The sequence below is a fragment of the Alligator mississippiensis genome, chromosome 14 (assembly GCF_030867095.1).
Source record: "Alligator mississippiensis isolate rAllMis1 chromosome 14, rAllMis1, whole genome shotgun sequence".
Classification (NCBI taxonomy): domain Eukaryota; kingdom Metazoa; phylum Chordata; order Crocodylia; family Alligatoridae; genus Alligator; species Alligator mississippiensis.
In genome coordinates, this window is record NC_081837.1 from 45,674,071 (window position 1) to 45,692,373 (window position 18,303).

The 18,303-nt window shown below is 42.9% G+C and overlaps 1 protein-coding gene across 2 annotated transcripts in view; it reads left to right on the forward strand.

Annotated features, from left to right (window-relative positions):
- Positions 1 to 809: 809 nt before the first annotated feature.
- Positions 810 to 18,303, forward strand: part of SYCP1 (synaptonemal complex protein 1) — a 34,362-nt gene continuing 16,868 nt past the window's right edge. For both annotated transcript variants that reach the window (XM_059717106.1, XM_059717107.1), the window contains exons 1-16: positions 810 to 922; positions 1,338 to 1,437; positions 1,656 to 1,702; positions 5,059 to 5,223; positions 5,730 to 5,797; positions 6,009 to 6,082; positions 6,218 to 6,276; positions 8,094 to 8,163; positions 9,565 to 9,638; positions 11,359 to 11,467; positions 12,460 to 12,554; positions 12,664 to 12,848; positions 13,529 to 13,596; positions 14,740 to 14,801; positions 16,918 to 17,034; positions 17,548 to 17,652. In XM_059717106.1, the coding sequence (XP_059573089.1) occupies positions 815 to 922; positions 1,338 to 1,437; positions 1,656 to 1,702; positions 5,059 to 5,223; positions 5,730 to 5,797; positions 6,009 to 6,082; positions 6,218 to 6,276; positions 8,094 to 8,163; positions 9,565 to 9,638; positions 11,359 to 11,467; positions 12,460 to 12,554; positions 12,664 to 12,848; positions 13,529 to 13,596; positions 14,740 to 14,801; positions 16,918 to 17,034; positions 17,548 to 17,652 (1,506 nt within the window). In that variant the 5' untranslated portion in view covers positions 810 to 814. The remainder of the gene's footprint in view (positions 923 to 1,337; positions 1,438 to 1,655; positions 1,703 to 5,058; positions 5,224 to 5,729; positions 5,798 to 6,008; positions 6,083 to 6,217; positions 6,277 to 8,093; positions 8,164 to 9,564; positions 9,639 to 11,358; positions 11,468 to 12,459; positions 12,555 to 12,663; positions 12,849 to 13,528; positions 13,597 to 14,739; positions 14,802 to 16,917; positions 17,035 to 17,547; positions 17,653 to 18,303) is intronic.

Here is an 18,303-nt window from a genome sequence, read left to right on the forward strand (position 1 = left end):
TACAGTGCTACGTGCCCAGTACAGTGTCACACGTGCCCAGTACAGTGCCACACATGACCAGTAGTGCCACGTGCCCAGTAGTGTCACACATGCCCAGTACAGTGCCACACATGACCAGTAGTGCCACGTGCCCAGTAGTGTCACACGTGCCCAGTACAGTGCCACACATGACCAGTAGTGCCACGTGCCCAGTACAGTGCCACACATGACCAGTAGTGCCACGTGCCCAGTAGTGCCACGTGCCCAGTACAGTGCCACACATGAGCAGTAGTGTCACACGTGACTAGTAGTGCCACGTGCCCAGTAGTGTCACACGTGCCCAGTACAGTGCCAGACATGACCAGTAGTGCCATGTGCCCAGTACAGTGCCACACATGAGCAGTAGTGTCACACGTGACTAGTAGTGCCACGTGCCCAGTAGTGTCACATGTGCCCAGTACAGTGCCACACATGACCAGCTCAGTGTCACACATGACCAGTAGTGTTACACATGCCCACTGCAGTGCCATGTGCCCAGTACAGAGCCACACATGATCAGTTCAGTGTCACACATGACCAGTACAGTGCCACGTGCCCAGCAGTGTCACACGTGCCCCGTACAGTGCCACATGCCAAGCAGTGTCACGTGCCCAGTGCCGCGCGCACATGTGCGCAGCGCAGCGCAGCGCCACGGCCCGTCTCCCCGCGCTGCGCACGGCCCGTTTGTGCGGGCGCTGCGCACGGCGCTGGCGCTGGAGCCGGTGGCGGCGCGTTTGCGCACGGCGCGTTGTGCGGGCGGGCGGGCGGGGGTCGCGGGGCTGAGGGGGCGCGGGCCATGGGCACGGAGAAGCCCTTCAAGCTGTTCCTGCCGCCGCGGCCCGGCAGCGGGCACGTGTCCGCCGTGCGGCCGCAGGCCAGCGCGCGCCCCGCCAGCCAACTGCCGGTACCGGCCGCGAGCGCGCTGTGCTGTGCTGTGCTGTGCTGTCCCGCCCCTGGGCAGCGGGGTTTCACCTGGTGCCGGGGGGGCCCGCGCTCGGCACCCCGGCCCCGGCGGCCGCCCGCGAGCAAGGCTGCGAGCCCCGGCTGCAGCAAGGCGGGCGGGCGGGCGGGCGGACGCAGGCGGGAGATGCCGCGCCAGAGCAGCACGAGGGCGGCTCGGGCCGCGTCCCAGCCCGGGAGACACGTCCTGTGGCGGGCGCCCTGCCTCCTGTTCCTGTAGCCCCGACACGGGGAGATGCCCCGGCCCTCCCTTCACAAGCGCCAGGCGTGGGGAGCGGGTGGGGGGCCATGCCGGCTGCGCTGGGCGGTGCGAGGCCAGCCTTCACGCCGGCCCTAACACGCTGTTTGCGTTTGCGTAGGGTTTTAATAAGCGCACAGAAGATGATTTGGGCTCGCCTTTTGTACTGCCGTGTACACCAAGCCAAAATGAAGGCACACATCCAGGTCAAACTGAACAACGTAAGGCATTCCTTTGTACAACCCTTCTCTTTAATTCTCCAGTGTGATGCCCTTCAAAACGAGCTCTAAAACATACACACACTTGCACGTGTTGTCATCACTAACTTCATACCTTTTACACTATGTTATGAATGCGTATTTAGAAAATATATACCCACACACATACAGATACACGTGTTTTGTTTTGTTTTAAAACATAAATATGTTTTCTTTTCCAGATCCCACTTCACAGAAGGTAAAACTTTGGTCTCGGATAGAAGACGAGGTCAGCGTGCAGTCTGTATATCTAGTATCTAATATTTATGTATTTATCCTCCCATCATCCCTAAAATTAAGAGTAACGTTTTGAAGAGAGGAGAGTTAGAGCAGTGCTAGATCCAACAGAGGACTTGGATGCCTAGACGCCGGGCAATGCCTTAATAAGGTGTCTGCATTTTGGACTGGAGTCCTTATCCCTGCGTTAGGCCCTTCAAGCGCTCGGTACAGTAAATTAGGAAAACTGTATGGCTCAGAAAAGGCTAAAAAAATCTCCGGTATGCTGAATGAGAGCGGCCTTCAGTGAGTACTCATCCACAACGAGCAGTACTTCTCAACCAGGGTGCTGCAGGGCGAGGGGCCCTTTAAGGTCCTGTCAGGTGTGTTGTGCAGGGCCACGCGACGTTCGCACTGTTGGGTCTTTACAAAATAAGATTTCCGATAGGCATCCATAGCGTTGAAAACATTCTGACCTGTTACCGTCTTTGTGAGTTCTTTGCAACAGCAGAATTGCTGTATTATTTTTTCTGTATTCAAAAAAATCAAGTGAAAATGAACCGCTGACACTTTCTGAGGGGTGCCTTGACTCTAAAAAGCCCGAGAACCACTGACATAGAGCTAACCCAAGAGTGGCCAACGTGTGGTACATGCGACACAAGTGGCCCTGGCAATCTCTGTCGGCAGCTTGCACAAAATCAGAGGGGGCATGCAGCACCGTGGCAGCTAGGGCAGGAAACAGAAAACAGAGCAGCAGATCAGGCCGGGGAGGAGGATCGGAGTGGCAGTCATGGACTGTGAGGCTTAATTGGTGGCACACCTGCCAGAGGTTGGCCTCCACTGGGCTAGCCAGTAAAACACACTGAAGAAAGGGATGCTCTCTGTGACTCTTCCCAGGCGGGTGCCGTAACCACCAGACTATAGATCGTCCTGCTTTGGTTGGGAGCACTTTCCACTGTTCAAAGACAGAAAAATATTCAAGATTCATTGGGCCAGAGAGAGAATGGATGCAGAAGAGAGAGCATGATCCTGTAGCCTAGAAGATATTTGTCTGGGCAGGGGCGTGCTGAGTTCCAGTCTCTCTTCCTAGAAGCTTTTCTGTATTTTACCTGATGCTTCTTTAACATCTGCATTTTAAGATAAGGTGATGGTCACCACTGCATGTTGTGTGGGCTTAGTAGGGTCAGTGTGCATTAGGAGTGCTTTGAGAATGCCTCCCGCATCGAGCTCCTCAGGGGCTATAAGCACAGCAATGCCTAGTTTCTGGGTCATCCTCACCATTCAAGTTTAGCTTTCAGCTTTATCAAGACTGGAGCACTTTGGGTGTACCTCTAATCACTTGGGGAACCTGCAAGGAAGTAAAGCGTGTCTAGAGTTTACATGCCGCCAGGGATTAGGCACTGGCTGAATGGGGGTTTTCAGGATCATGGTTTTGGGTTTTGGCATAAAGGGCACATAGTTCACCTTAATCCTAGTTCAGATACCTTTTAAGGGTCTGGCTGAGAAAGACTAAGCGACTTGCTGAAAATCACACGGAAGGTTTGTTGTGGAACTGGGAGAAAGCCTGTATTAAGTAGGAGATCAAACTGTATCAGTCCTGATTGTCCTGGCAGCGAGCTTCAGCCCACAAAAGTTTGTGCCATATATATATATGGAATGTGCATATGTGCACGTGCTCGTGTCCACACTTTGGTTAGTTTATAACGTGCAAATCCATCCTACCTTCTACTTGACTTTAGACTAACATAACTAACTACATCTCAAACTGGAATGTCTCAGGAGTCACATAAGCCAAAGAAATCACAAGAGTCAATGCAAACCTAGCTGAATTGTGATAAACACTCCAGCCCAAGAGAAAAAAGCTACAGCATGTAGTTGCATGTTCTGTATTATTCATGACTGCAGGAAGAAAGGTAAGCAGTTCAAGCAGTTTAAAAAAAAAAAGTAATACTGAACAGTATTTTCTGGGAAGAACTGCAAGAGTTAAGTTAAAGAATTACTCGTGGCTCAAGAGCCATGGTATGGGTATCAGTGAACTAGATGATCCTGGTGGCCCATGCTGGCTTAAAAACTGTGTGTTAATGAAATTATTAGCATGAGCTGCTGAAATATTCTGGGTTATAGTAGTTTTAGCCCATTTTTCCCTGTTCTTATGTTGCTGTTATTGTGCTCTACCATGACGCTCAGCAATGCTATGTATTTACAGCAACAGACAAGGTGTTCCCAGATCAGGTATGTGGATATACACAGCCAGATCACACAAACTTCTTGCAGGTCTCACGGTTTTGGACTGAATTTCTTAAGTCTTAGCAGTTAATAAAGTGCACCTATGCTGTATTCATTTCCTGCAGCCAGAGAAAATGAAAACATGTGACCTAATTGTTTGCTTTTTTATTAATTGTGCAAAAATGTCACCTGGTCTCCTTTCCTTCTATTCTATGACCTGCTTAATACCACTGCTTCACTATTTCCTGTATAGCACTCTACAAGTCTTTTTAGAACGCTTGCCTGATTGACATCAGGAAAAGCCACATCTGCTATGGAAAAACATTGTAGGAATTCTTGACTATGTTTTTTCAGAGCCTTACTGACTTCACTCTGTAACACCTAAGTATGGATGAATGACCACAGCACGTGGAATTCTGAGAACAGGCATCTTTATGGAAAACCTAATAGGTGAAATCCTGGCACCATTGAATTTAGAACCAAAACTCCTATTAAACTCAATGGGGCTGGGATTTCACCTGGTGTAATCATACATGACATGCAAGAACAGTGACATAGCAAGGTGTGGAGGAGGGTGAGCCAGGCAGCTGCCCTGGGTGCCAAAGCAAAGAGGTGGCAACAGGTTCTGCCCAGCCAGGGTGGGGTGTGGGACAGAGCCGCAAGCAGCAAAGTTGGGAGGGGTGCGGGGACGGGAAAAGAGTGGCTCCTGCTGCTACGTGCACTCTCGGGCAAGCATGGGGAGGTGTGTGCCCCCTGAATCTGTGCACGGGGCAAGGGCAGGCTGCCACTGCGGGCTTTGCCCCGGGCGCCAAACTCCATTGCTACGGCACCGCGCAAGAATTTAATTCAGCTATGTTAGAGAATCTGAGACTGGAAGGGTATTTTCCATTATTGTAGCAAAGTGATGCCAGTTTTCATAGTTTATTCCATGATAAAGGTTAGTGTACACAATGCTTTCAGTGGATGCTGTGGATCTTTGAAAACTTGTGTCAGTGGTGTTGTAAAACATATCCATTTAGAATTTGGCCTGTAAACATAATGGAAACTTCCCCTGAAATTAATATTGTTAGAGAGAAATATGTGTTTAAAACATTTATAATTACATGGATTTTGAGATTAAGCTTGTGGAACTTGTTTCAGTAGAATATAGAGACTATGAACGAGCTTTACTCTAAACTCTACAAAGAGGCTGAAAAGATCAAATGTTGGAAAGTGACTGTAGAATCCGAACTGAAGCAGAAGGGGAGAAAATTGCAAGAGAATACAAAGACTATAGAAGCACAACGTAAAGCCATTCAGGAGTTACAGGCAAGTGTTTCTACAGTATATGTTAGAATATATTTTGAAGTATTAGTAATTTCCAAATGTATGCAAAATTTTGTTTCAAAGTAATTTAGGATTAAAGAATATTTGTGTTGCATAAAAACCATGCGACTCAGTTGAATGTACCCAATATTTTCACATTAAAAGCAAATCCCACTTTTTTTTTAACAACTATTTTCCTCTCATAAACAATGAAACTTTGCCTTGAAAAACTAAGAGTTTACCTAGACAAAGGAACGCAACAGTTAACTCACGTAAACGAAGCTTCTTTATAATTTCTAAACCTAGTACAGCAAAACTTGATGTTTTTATTGTCCTTACAATTACTATCACAAGCCACTGTTCAACATTTAATACTACAGCGACAAAGTAAAGCGTGCGAGAGAGAGAGAAAGGTAAAACTGATAGTTCAGGGAAGGTATATTTTCAGTGAATTTTGAAGATATCAAGTATATTTTTGAATGACTGTACCCTTTTATTTATACAATCAGTTTGAAAATGAAAAACTAAGTTTGAAACTGGAAGATGAGATATGTGAAAATAAGGATCTTCTGAAAGAGTAAGTAGTGCAAATAAAGTTGCATTGAGATGTTCATATTGGAAATGCTTCTCTTTATTTATAGGTTTAAAAAATTGTTAACAGTACATTTAAGAAAGACTTTATATATTATAAACATTCCAAGGCAGACATCTTGTCATTTTTTTATACCTACTAAGTACCGTGAATCCTGTAACATTATATAGATAATGCAGTTTGATTCATTTTTCAGAAACAGCGCTACAAGGCATTTGTGCAGTCTACTCAAGGAAACCTGTGCTCGATACACGGAGAAGTCTAACAAATGTAAATAGTATTTCGACATTGTTTTAGCGTGAAACAACTTACATGTACTATTGAATATACCAATTTATTGAATCTCTGTAATTTTTTGCACGTTTTAAAAGTAAAATGTTACGTAGTACATTTTTATATTGACAGATGAGCATGAAAGAGACGAAACCAGACAACTCTGTATGGAACTTAATAATAATATTGAGGTAAATCATAATAACAGGATTCTAAAACTCTTCTTTGGATATCTGAGTTGAGCTGATGTGAATGTGCTGAAATTTTCTGAAGTACAAAATACATTCCTTGTCATAGATAAATGGGCAATTACCACTGCGCCAAGAGTTTAGGGGCTGTTGTTCGCAAAGAGACTTAGATGGTGCAACACTGAGCTCACTATGCAATGTATATGAAGAGTTATGGGCCTCAGAACAGGATTCACAGCAGACAGCTGAACATGCTGAACATGGAACTGCCAAAGGTAGCCAGTACAAAGTAATGAAGAGAGGAGCGTGCGTTAAGCCCTGCTCCTCTCCAGGGTTTAGGTACCTGACATGAGGGTGCAGGGAAGTACTGATGTCCACTTGGGACTTCCCACTATATGCTCCTGGAGTTAAACACCTCCACCTTTTCTATAGAAAAGTAAAAAGGATCAACTCCTTTTTAAAACACAAGAGGTGGTGGTGGTGCCACCACCTTTTTAGGAAACAGTCTAGTGGTAAGAATACACACGTGAACGTGGGAGACTCAGGTTCTGTTTCCTCCTCTGTTTAAGCGGGGTTTAAATATTTCCCACCGAACCTGGAAGGGCCCCAAGTGATAGACTCTGATGAGGTATTCTGAAGTGAGGGGCGGTCTTAAGCACTCTTATTTAGTTGTTTGGTTTGCAGAAAATATTAAAATAAGATTCATTGAGGCAGAGAGAGGAACCATGCCTCTGTAGTCTCATGGTTAGAACAGTCACCTGGGATGTTGGGAGACTAGGGTTTCAGCTTCTATGCCAAGGAATATTTATGTGTTTTACATTAATAGTCCTTGGAGCACAGACTTGAAACTAAGGTCTCCCCACTCCCAGGTGAGTGGTTTAACCACTCTTCTCCCTCTTGTTCTTTCTTTCTTGCCAAAGGGTTCTTTAGTGGTTTTCTGCGAAGTAGAACAGCTTTTTAAGGAGAGGTGAAAGTGCCATTACCCAGAATAGCCTTTTTGTCCTTGGGAGGTAGAGATGTGTATTTGAGCCTGCTCAGACTGAGGAAAGAACTGAATCTGGGTCTCCCATATTGTGCAAGTGTGCTCTGACTACTCCACCAATGGTATGGAGCGGGTCCTTGGCTTGGATCAGGCCCATGGACCCCCTTCCACCACAGCGCTGGATCTAGTGCCTGTGGTGCCCACCCCAGCCAATCTGGGAGTATGCTGCAAGTGGCACCCACTTCAGCCAGTCAGGGACCTGTGCTGCATGTGGCACCCATACATCTCAGACCAGCTGGGGAGGGGGAGTGGGGCAGTGGGTGCACTGTACATTTGATGGGTTCCATGTGGTGCAGACGCTAGAATGGCTGGAGTGGATATTATGTGCGGTGTGGATCCCAGGCCAGCTGGAATGGGCACTGCATCTGGCATGCGGCCTTTGAGTCAACTCAAACCCAGGGGCAGCAAGCTGCCCGGATGTTGGGGCTCTGCGGGCCAGATCTGGCCTACAGGCTGTACATTTTACACCCCTGTGCTGCACTATTGTATAAGAGGGAAGTAGCAGCTGTCATCCCCGTACACACACACATAGCAGAAAGATTTCACTTCTCAAAACAGCTTACCATCTAAGTGTAGAACTTCTTGAATACCCACTTTTAATTAGCGATTACTTTTAGAATTATTAATTCAAATAAAGTAACATTTCTTTACAGTCTTAACTGTTTAAAATTATATTTCTGAAAATAACATCAATTTGTAATACTGCATATTTTAACCACTGTGCACATTCTTTTTCATTACAGAAATTATTTTATTAATATTTATTATTGTGTTTTAGGGGTTGATCCTGGCTTTTGAAGAACTTCATGTAAAAGCAGAGAATTCCAGATTGGAAATGTGCTTTAAGTGTATGTTCTGCTTAATGTTTACAGTACTCTCTTTGCACATAGAACAGTCTGTGGGGAGACTTGGCCAGGGTTTATATTTCCTTGCTCCAGTCTTAATCAAATGGCAACCGTCTCCATCCTGGCACCAAAGGCACTGAGTACATGGGGGCCCGAGGGCCCTGGCCCCACTTGGGAAAGGGGCTGTCACCTGAAATATGTAAAGCTTTCCACATGTCATTCATCTTAGCCCCCGCCAGCAAAAATAAAAGTTGGCACATATTCCTGGCATTGCTTTCCTTTTTTAGCTTCAGGTTGCTGCAGCCTCAGTTTCCCTTTACTCAAAGTATATCTTTCCAACTTGCCAGGAAGGATTCATTCAATGCCACATTCAAGTAATGTTCCAGGCAAAGTTTTATTTTTCAAGTGTATAAACCTAATTTAAAAATAAATATTTTTTCTTTCTTTTCCCCACCCGTAGCTTCACTTCCCCGAAGGCTTTTCCTTTTAGTGTTGAAGCTGTGATAAGACACAACGTAAGAGGCACACCTAAGCCCTACTTCTGGGCCTGCTGCATCAGCCCTCCTACCCCCCTGCTGTTTTTTTAGAACAACCTGGGTGCCACAGCACTCTGGGGTTTGCCAGATCCTTTGAAGGGTGCCAAACAGTTCAAAGAGATAAGCACAGGCTCAGGCTTGTCCCTGCCTGGCTGATCCCCCACTCTCACTGCCTGGCTCCCTTGCCAGGAGGTAAGCACTATTGTATACACATAAGTTTTTGAAATTGAGTGCAACTCAATTCACAAAAGTTTTGGAGGGGTGCCTCGAGTCCATTGAAGGCTGCCTTAAGTCTACTGAGGACAAGAGCCACTGCCTTTGAATAATTTGACTCCTTGTCATCTGGACTTGACAACTCTACAAGCCTGGCTGGTCCCAAGTCATTGGAACAGGCTCCCTGTTGCACTAATATTGATCTTTTTTTTTTATGGGGAGCATGTTTGTAGCCTTTCGCTTTTAGATTAAAAATAACATTTATTAGCTTATCAGTTTTGTTCTTTTTACTTCTAATTTAGTACCTGATAAAGAATGAATAGTTTCAGCACAACCCGTAGTGGTACTGTTTGCTTATTGTGATTTCTATCTGATTTCTATCTGCCTAAGATTTAGTGTGTTAATGGCTTATCTGCACTGTTAAGCACCTAGTTTTGCATTAGTTCGTAACGTAGAGTTCTCATTTACTTCCCTTTTTATGGAATACTGGAGTCATTTTGTGAAGAAAACTAAAAAAAGTCATGTCTTATAACTTCAAACATAACTTCAGTAATTAACCTATAATGAAGAGGTCATAAAACCTACATTCATTTCAAAATGATATTGATTTCTTTATATTTTAGTTTAAATATTAAATTATGTTTTTTTTCTGAAGTAAAGGAAGAGGCGGAAAAAGTAGAAAAGCTTGAAAACAAATACAAAATGGATATACATACCAAGGAAAAGCAGGTTTGTATTATTAGTGTAAATTTAAATGTATACCATTTTATTTGGGGAAATCTTTTGCAATGTCGTGCTCTGATGTAAGAATTTTGAACTCGGTAATTTGAGGAAATTAAAAGCAAAATATTTATTTAAACATGATCAAAATGTTTATTGAGAGCGATCTTTAAATGTGTTGGTTTGCATTGTCTGGATCAAAATATTAATGGGGGAACTTGGTATGGTAGGGTTAGGATTAGAAAGAATCCTAGCCTAGAGACTCTTCCCAAGGATACCGAGTAGGCCTGTGCGAAGCAACGAGAATTTGCTACGGATGTGGATTCGGACGATTCAGGGGACAGCGATTCGATTCGGTGATTTGAATCACTGTCCCGATTCGATTCGTCCAAATCACCCAGGCCCATCCCCTGCCTGCCCCAGCTCTTGGCCCTTTGGAAAAAAAGCCCCGACTCACCAGGTGCTGCTGGGCGGGTGGCCATCCCTGCTGCCTCCCACTGCCCCATGCTGCGTGGGGGGTACTGCATGAGCCCCCTGACCCCCCCTCCCCCCATCCCAGTCACAGCCCCGGCTCTTGAAGGAAACCTCCACCAAAACCCCAGACTCACTGGGTGCTGCCCGGTGGGGGAGGCGATCTCCACTGCCCCCTGCTGCCCCCTGCCACATGGGGGGCTCTTCCATGAGCCCCCCAAAGCCCCAAGGCCGCTGCAGGAGCTGGTGAGTCCCGGGGGTGAGGGGGTGTTGGTTGTTTTTTTTTTCTTAAAGGGCCGGAGCTGGGACAGGTGGGGCAGCCATGGGGGGGGGGTGGGCTGGGGGAGCAGGGGATGGTCGGGGGGCTTGTGACAGCGTCCCCCATGCAGCATGGGGCAGTGGGGGGCAGCGGGGAAGACCTCCCCCTGCCTGGTGAGTCGGGGCTTTTTTTTAAAGCACTGGGAGCTGGGGTGGGTGGGGCAGCCATGGGAGGGGGCTGGGGGAGCAGGCAGGTGTCAGGGGGCACTGGGGGGTTGGGGCCTGGCAGGAGTCTCCCCATGGTCCTTTCCCCCATCCTGCAGCTACCCCTCCCCCAGCCCCTACTTGGCAGCTCAGAGTCCGTCTCAGCTCCCTGCTGCAGCGGGTGGGCGCTGCCCGAATCATCAAAGCTCTCCAAATCTCTTCCGAAGATTTGGAGAGCTTCGAATCAATTTGGACCTTTTTATTGGTCTCCTGATTCAATTTGGATTTGGAGATTCAGCCACCGAATCGGGCCGAATCTCCTCCAAATTGAATCACCACACGAAGCTTCGCACAGCCCTAATACCACGTGACTGGGAAGAAAGATCTCTTTCTGAATGTCAGCAAGGTCAGGATTGGACCTGCTGATTGGCAGATGTGTGTGTGAGGTTGAAAGTTGGTTACAAGTGTAATAAGCAGTAGGGTAAGTGAAGGAAATAAAACAAATTGCATGGTAGTTGACTGGATTCTATACTTTCCCTCTTTGTTTCTGTACCTATATCTGGCTGGAACTTGCACTCTGCGTTTGAATTACACAGCTGCTGACTCCCAACTGCAGCATCATTTGTGGATAGTTTTCTAAGGCTCCATTATTTTTACTTGATGAAAACCATTTTTCTATATCTGTACAAGCAAATGCTAATCCAGAGCATAATGTACACATTTAAAATAGGACAAAGTTGGTAGTCTCTTCTAGACCTTGTTATCTATGTACTGAAATAGTTCTTCATTTCTTTAGGTGACAGTTCTGACTGTTCAAAGTGGTGAAAAAGATACTATTATCAGTGACATCAAAATTCAGTTGCTAGAATCAAAAGATAAAATTACTGGATTAGAAGAAACATCAAGTAAGAAATCTGAGTGTTTTCACTTAGGGGGTGTGGGTTTAAAACAAAATAAAACAGGAATGTATTATAAACTTTTATCTGGACTCAGTTACACCTGTAAAAACTTGACTTTTTCTGACATAATGTATACCTTTTACCTTCATACCACTGTAAAACCCATATTATTAGGATTGTCTTGCTTTAGCTGGACCAGTATAATAAAAATGATGCAGTTTTTATGCGCGGAAGCCTCAGGTCACTTGTTTGAATCTGTTTCAGATCATTAATTACTAACTACCACAACTATTCACTAGTTTTGAAGTGAATGGCTCTGTCATTCTTATTTCTACCAGACATATTTCTCTGTCTCCGAATAACTCAACATTACAACTTCCACATAATGAAATCCTTTTAGGTGGGCAAAAGGCAGAGGATCGAATGGAATTGAAACTGGGACTACTTTTTGTAATAACCTGCCATTTCATGCTTAAGACATGATAGTGGAAGAATCTGAAACTTGCAAAGGCCAAAAAAGACGTAATTCTCCTGAGATATTAATGATGCATCGTTAAAATGTGTACTTAATTTTCAGTGATTTTAACAGGGCTTATGTTACCCATACATATATACACACACACACACACACACGCACAAATATACGTCTTTTTTTCTTAGAATTAAGGTTTTAAAAATTTAAATCACTCTTGATTGAGCGGATAAGAAAAAAATTGTGGGGAGTTGTATGTGATTTTATATCACATGATATGACTGATATGGATGCTTTCATTAAATTGTATAAGTAATATAAATATTAAATGTCCCTCGTTTTATCTTTTCCTAGCGATGTCACAATCTTGGCTCATGTCTTCCTTCTAAATAATATATTTATCTCAATAGTTTAAGGGAAATGTATTAAAGAGTATTTCTACATAGGTACAGCTATAAAACTACCTTTCTGGTACATATTTTGTAAATATTAAGAGTATATCTTATTTGTAACTATTATGACTTAGAACATCAAAAAGAAATGTTAGAAGAATCACAGACCAGACAAGACCATTTGATGAGAGAACTGGAAGAAGCTAAAGTTTATTTGCAAAAAGCAGAGGTATAACTTACTCTATAATTTTTCCAACAAATTAAAAGATGTAAATAGATTAAATGAAAAATAATTATCAAAACTTTTAATTTAGAATACTTTTTTACACTTCGTTTAGACTACTCAGAAGAATTTAGAAACTGATTTACAGACTGCAATGGAAACAATAATTCAAGTCACTGGAGAAAAAGAAGCACAAATGGAAGAACTTAAAGCAACCAAGGCTCTGCATACATCAGTGGTTGATGAATTTGAAATTGCTATTGCTAACTTGAAAGAGTTGCTGGAAAGAGAGCAAAATAGGTGAAAAACAGTGTTTTTTTTTTCTTAAAACAAATTATAGGACATGATTAATCTTGTTGTTAAGGCAGTAGACTGAGCTTGATTCCCAGTGGTGTTCACAAAGCTTACTGTGTGGGCTTGAGTGAACCATTTATTCTCTTCTTATTCTCTTCTCGCATTTATTCTACTTCAGTTCTACATATGTAAAATAAGGATGAGTTTTCTTCATTTCAACCATCTTTGATCTGGTCTGTTTCAATTGTTTGCTTTTTAGGATAGGGCATACAACAGTTGGGCCTTGATCTCCAGTAAGAGCTGTACACTGTGCTAGAATATAAGTAATCAGTAATTCCAATGCCAGTATATTTAGCAACACGGACACAGTTTTATTTAACGATATTATTACTTACTAGTACGGCTTAATGTTTCCTTTGTAGTCTTTAAAACAAATATTTTTTCTGAAGAAAGTCGTTTTGGTAACCAAAATAAATTTCAGTAAAACTAGAATTAGAGCTATAAATGGCAAGGATTTTACAAGCTGTAAAGTGTGTAGTTTATTCAAATCTTATAACAGTTTTCTAGGAAATTACTTTTTGGGGTGGGTTGCCTTGACACATCTTTTCAACAGTTGCAAGTAGTCGTGAGCAGTCAAAGGACTGAGCGACTGAGGGGACAGAAAGCTGAAGTTTGCTTTTTAACAGATTGAGGAAACTTGAAGATGAGTCAGAAATACTTGCTTCAGACCTCCATAAAAAATCTACTGAACTGGGTAAGATTTGCAGAAACAGGAAGATACTTGTTTTGCAAGAGCTAGTTGCAGGTAAAACGAACATTGTCCCTCTGAGATTATCGTAAGATATCCACTCTACCGTCTCACGTATGAGTTCACGATGTAGTTTGTATGTGGTAAGTGTGTGCGTCGGGGGGGGCGGGGGGAGAGAAATCCTGTAGAAGTTTAATATTGATTCCTGCATAGAGACAGTTCTAAAATTGACAGGGTAGAAAGATGAGCTTCGACCTACCGTATCTCCTGCTTCCCAAGTCCTTTGCCAAAGAAGTTCAGCTGGACTCAGAATGCTGGCCTTAAGATTTTAACTATTTTATACTGTTAGATGTACGTATTCAGAATTGCTCCATGTTTTATTCTAACCATATTTCCAGCTAAAGGTTATTTATGAATCGTTTATCTTGAGTGCTTGCACTCATTATTTGTTGAATGGGATCGGTTCTGTAAGTCTTGCAGCTTATTTGAATAATTGAGTGTTTTGTTGAATAGAGGAAGGGAAATCGAATATTTTAGGAAAGCCACGTGAATATATATACTCCAGATTTGTACAGATGAATATTTGCATAAGAGTTCTGAGGCGGCAACTTTTTTGCAGATCATAGTTCACTGTAGATATGTTTGTGTAAAAAATAATTGGGGTTATGAACAACACTGAAATGAGTGGCTAGTTTTTATTCAAATGGATAGCATTTTATCAAATGTATGGTAAATGTAAAGTGTATGTAGATGTTTTAGGTAGTGTTTGTCTAACTAAGCACCTAAGTCATTTTACCTATAGCACAGATGATTCTGGATTTAGACCAGCGATTGTTTTCTACTCCAAATAAGAGAAAAGAATCCTCAGCTGTAAAACATCAATCCATTTTCATATAGGACATTAAAAAGTAAAAATAAACTGGCAGTGTATTTGGCTTTAAGTCAGCCAAATATTTAAGCACGTTTAAATTTGAGCACAAGTAGTTTTAACAAAATTAGCAGGGCTACCGATTTGTTCAGCATTAAGCACCTTACTGAATTAGAGCTGAAACAGCATAAGAAGACAAGGTAAGGATAAAATTGTAGATAAATATTGTAGATAAAAGTGTCTCTCATTAATGTGATGTGCTTGCATTGCATGTGCTGTAGATGAAATGGCCAAACTGAAATGTGACAAAGAAGCACAACTTGACGACCTAACAGAAGCCTTGGTAAACGTCACTTATCATCTGTGTGACTAGTTTAATACCTATTAATCTTTTGTAACTTTCCTTGTCTTTTAAAGGCTACCTGAAAACACATTCTAGCCCTTTCAGATCTGTGCAAAAGCTGCCGCTATCTTCAACTTTCTCACCTATCATTTAGATTAGTTCTCTCTTCTTTGAGGGGCCTGAATCCTCCTACTGATTTCTCTTTGCTCATACTTTGTACAACTCCAGCATAGCCTACACCTTGTACTGTGTTTCTTATTCCCTCCATATGCCGGTAAGATGAGCGCTGACATCTTAGTTATTTCACCTTTTCAAATGCTATCTTTGCTGGGGGCTGGACCCAACGATCAGGGGCTGGACCCGATGATCTGCAAGGTCACTTCCAGCCCCTAACAATCTATGAAATGACAGCCCACTCTCTGTATACCTCTATACCAGCCCAGTAGCACAACTAAAATGGACTGACTAGGGCACCAGCCTGAGGTACTGATTTGGGGAGGGGTGTGAAAAAAAATAGAAGTTTCTGCTGCAGCCACGCAGCCAGGAGTCACCACTGCCTCCCTTCCTCCCAGCTATCCTGGGAGCCTGGCTGACATGTTATGTCCCTGCCAAATATGACTTTCCTCATTCAGCTGCTTTTTGAAAAATAGTTTTTTTCCATGATGTCCACAAATTCCAAGCCTTGCGCAAATTCCATGACACGACATTTGAGGGCGAGCAGTAAATTAAGTTATACTATTAAAAAAGTTAATGCCACTGTTGAGACCCCCCAGTTTCCCTGTCTTTTAAAATGTAAGAGCAAGGGCTGTCTCAATTTTGATTTTCAGTATAAGTGGTCCAACTTCTAACTTCCTACAGGAAATGTTATAGAATTGTGAGACTATTTTATAGTCTCAAAGTGAGCGTTTTGATGAAGCCTGTCTTGTACAGGTTTCACATCCTTACAGACATATGTGTGTGGAATTGATTATATTTTTATAGGTGTTTGCAGGAACTTCTGAATTTCCTTTTGGAAGTATTCTAGTGGCATTACGTTTGTTTTCTTGAAAAGGCACAAACATAAAAGTATTGCTACTCTGTCAGTCCCATTCTTAAGTGAATGTTTCAGGCAAAGAAATTACTGCAGGAATCTGTGCTTACACTTTAGTTTGAATTATTTATTTTCTACCTCAGATTCTTGTACTGAGGCCTATCCCTTTATTGGAGCGTGTAGGTTGCTATGGGCAGAGTCCGTCCGGGCAGATCACAGCAGGGTATGCTTCGTAACGCTAATTGAGCTGACCAGTTTTACTTTTGCTGCTGGCTTTGGCCAAGGACCCACTGTTCAGGGTCTTTGCCTTTGCTGCCGCCAGGCTAGCAGATAATACTCAGAGGCCACCCAGGCTTGGATGCAAAACAAACAAAGGAAGTTAAACAAATAAGTTAGCACTTAGCTGTTTTCCAGTGGTTCTTCCAGGCTTCACCTCTTGGTTGCCCCTTATGTTTCAGAGGCTTTGCGGAGCCTGCTGGCTTGTGCAACAAAGCAAACGATCAAGCAAGCAAGGAAAGAAGGAAGAGCCCTACCTGGGCTCTCCGGCTGCTTAACCCCTGGTAGCTCCAGGCAGCCTGCTCCCTGGCCACGTGCAGCCTCTTGAGGTTGCTTTCCGTGTCTTTTATCCTTCCCACTCTGGGCTCACGTGGCTAACCCTCTCTGACTCCCCACACATGTCAGCTCCCTTGCTGAGGTACTCACTATGTCCCAGGACCTGGTTCCCCAACCTCGGGTGAGTTCTCCCAGGTCTGAGGTGGGTGTGCAGAGGTGCTGCTGGGTGTGGGGCTGCTCAGGCTCCCCTGAATCCTAGCAACAGGGTAGGGCTCTGTTACAGAGTGCCACTCACTTTCAATAGATAGCATAGTAAGTTCTGGAAAGGACTTCACGGTATCCTTCCTGACCTGCCTTCTCACAGTGGGAGTAAGGATGGCTTTGGCATACACTGCATGTCAGCTTTTACAATTGTAAAATACAGGAGATACAGGAGAGTGGGAAAAAGAAACATTACTTTGAAACATCTTTTTTTTTCATATCTGTTCATTTTATTTCAGTATACCTTTTAACATATTTTCCTTTATTACCTAGGAAAGATCAGTCAAAATTCAAAAAGATCTGAAGCAGCAGCTAACATATGAGCAATCAGAAAAAATAAAATTAATACAAGAGAAGGAAATTGGGGACTCTGACCTCTCAGAATTTAAGGTTAGACTAAGTGAATGTTATTATAGTTCATCAGACCTTAAAGGTAACCTTATTTGTAATGCCCTTTAAGTTAGCTGTGGCATAAGTTCTGGATTGTTTTTGTGCAACATTTTCTCTTAGGGATTTTTTTCTTTGTAAGTTTCTACTACTATAAGTTTCCTAGTTATATCGATACATGCCTTCAACAGTACAGAACTTGAAATGCCATCAAGAAAACAGTACCTACTGGGGCTTTGAACTGAGCCCCATAATTCCTAAACTCTGTGGCAACACCGATCCATGACACACTCTTTTTCTATTCTTTTATAGCGGTCTGACTTAGTTGCAATATTATATTTATTTCAGGATGATATTGCTGATAGTTTAATATTTGATGGTATAAATGAAAATTTTACAAACTATAGTAAAAATATGTGACTTTGCGCCAAGGTTGAGTAACTCAATTATACTTATTTCTTACGTGTTTGAGGCTTAATATTCTAACTTTTGGGTTGCTTTGCTGCTTTTAAATAGAAACAGGTTGAAGGACTTTTAGCTGAAAAGAAGCATCTGGAGACCACTTTTGAAAAATTACAAGATGAAAACAAACAGATGAACGATACTCTTAAAGTCAGAGAGGTTTGTAGTAAGGGGGAATTTTTTAATGTTATTGATAAGATGTACTTGAATACATGAATGTTGTCATTGGTCACTGGCAGGAAGTATTATGCAAAGAATTTACATGTAGTACCCTTAAAAATTATGTAGATAAGTTAATACAAAGCTTGTTTATATTTTAACAACAGCTATCTGGTGTGGGAAATATTTAGAGTCCATTTGTTATTCCATATTATAAGAGCTATCGTGCTGTTATAAATACAGTGAGGTATATTTACATTTTAAAAATCTACCACTAATGAAGTATTCAATTTAAATGTATTAAATGCTCGGAAGTGGGGCAGTTCTAAGAATTGAGGTGTGTCCACATGACATTTACTGTAGTTTAAAATGTCCTCCGGTACTGTCAAAAAGCAGCGTTTCTCCAGAGACGAACCAGTGCACAAGGCACCATGTCCAGTGGTTAGCAGGTTGAGACACATGAATCAGCTGGCTCCGTATGAGTTCCATAGGACTAAAACACCCCTTCCAGGGACCAGGTGCCACGCTCCAAGAAAGCAAATGACAGACCTTTCTCCTTCTGGTCCTGACTCTAGCTCTGAGTTTCTCAATTCTTAGAATCTGGTATTTTTGCCTTTGGTACCTGTTGCTTCACAGCCCTTACCTGTGGTA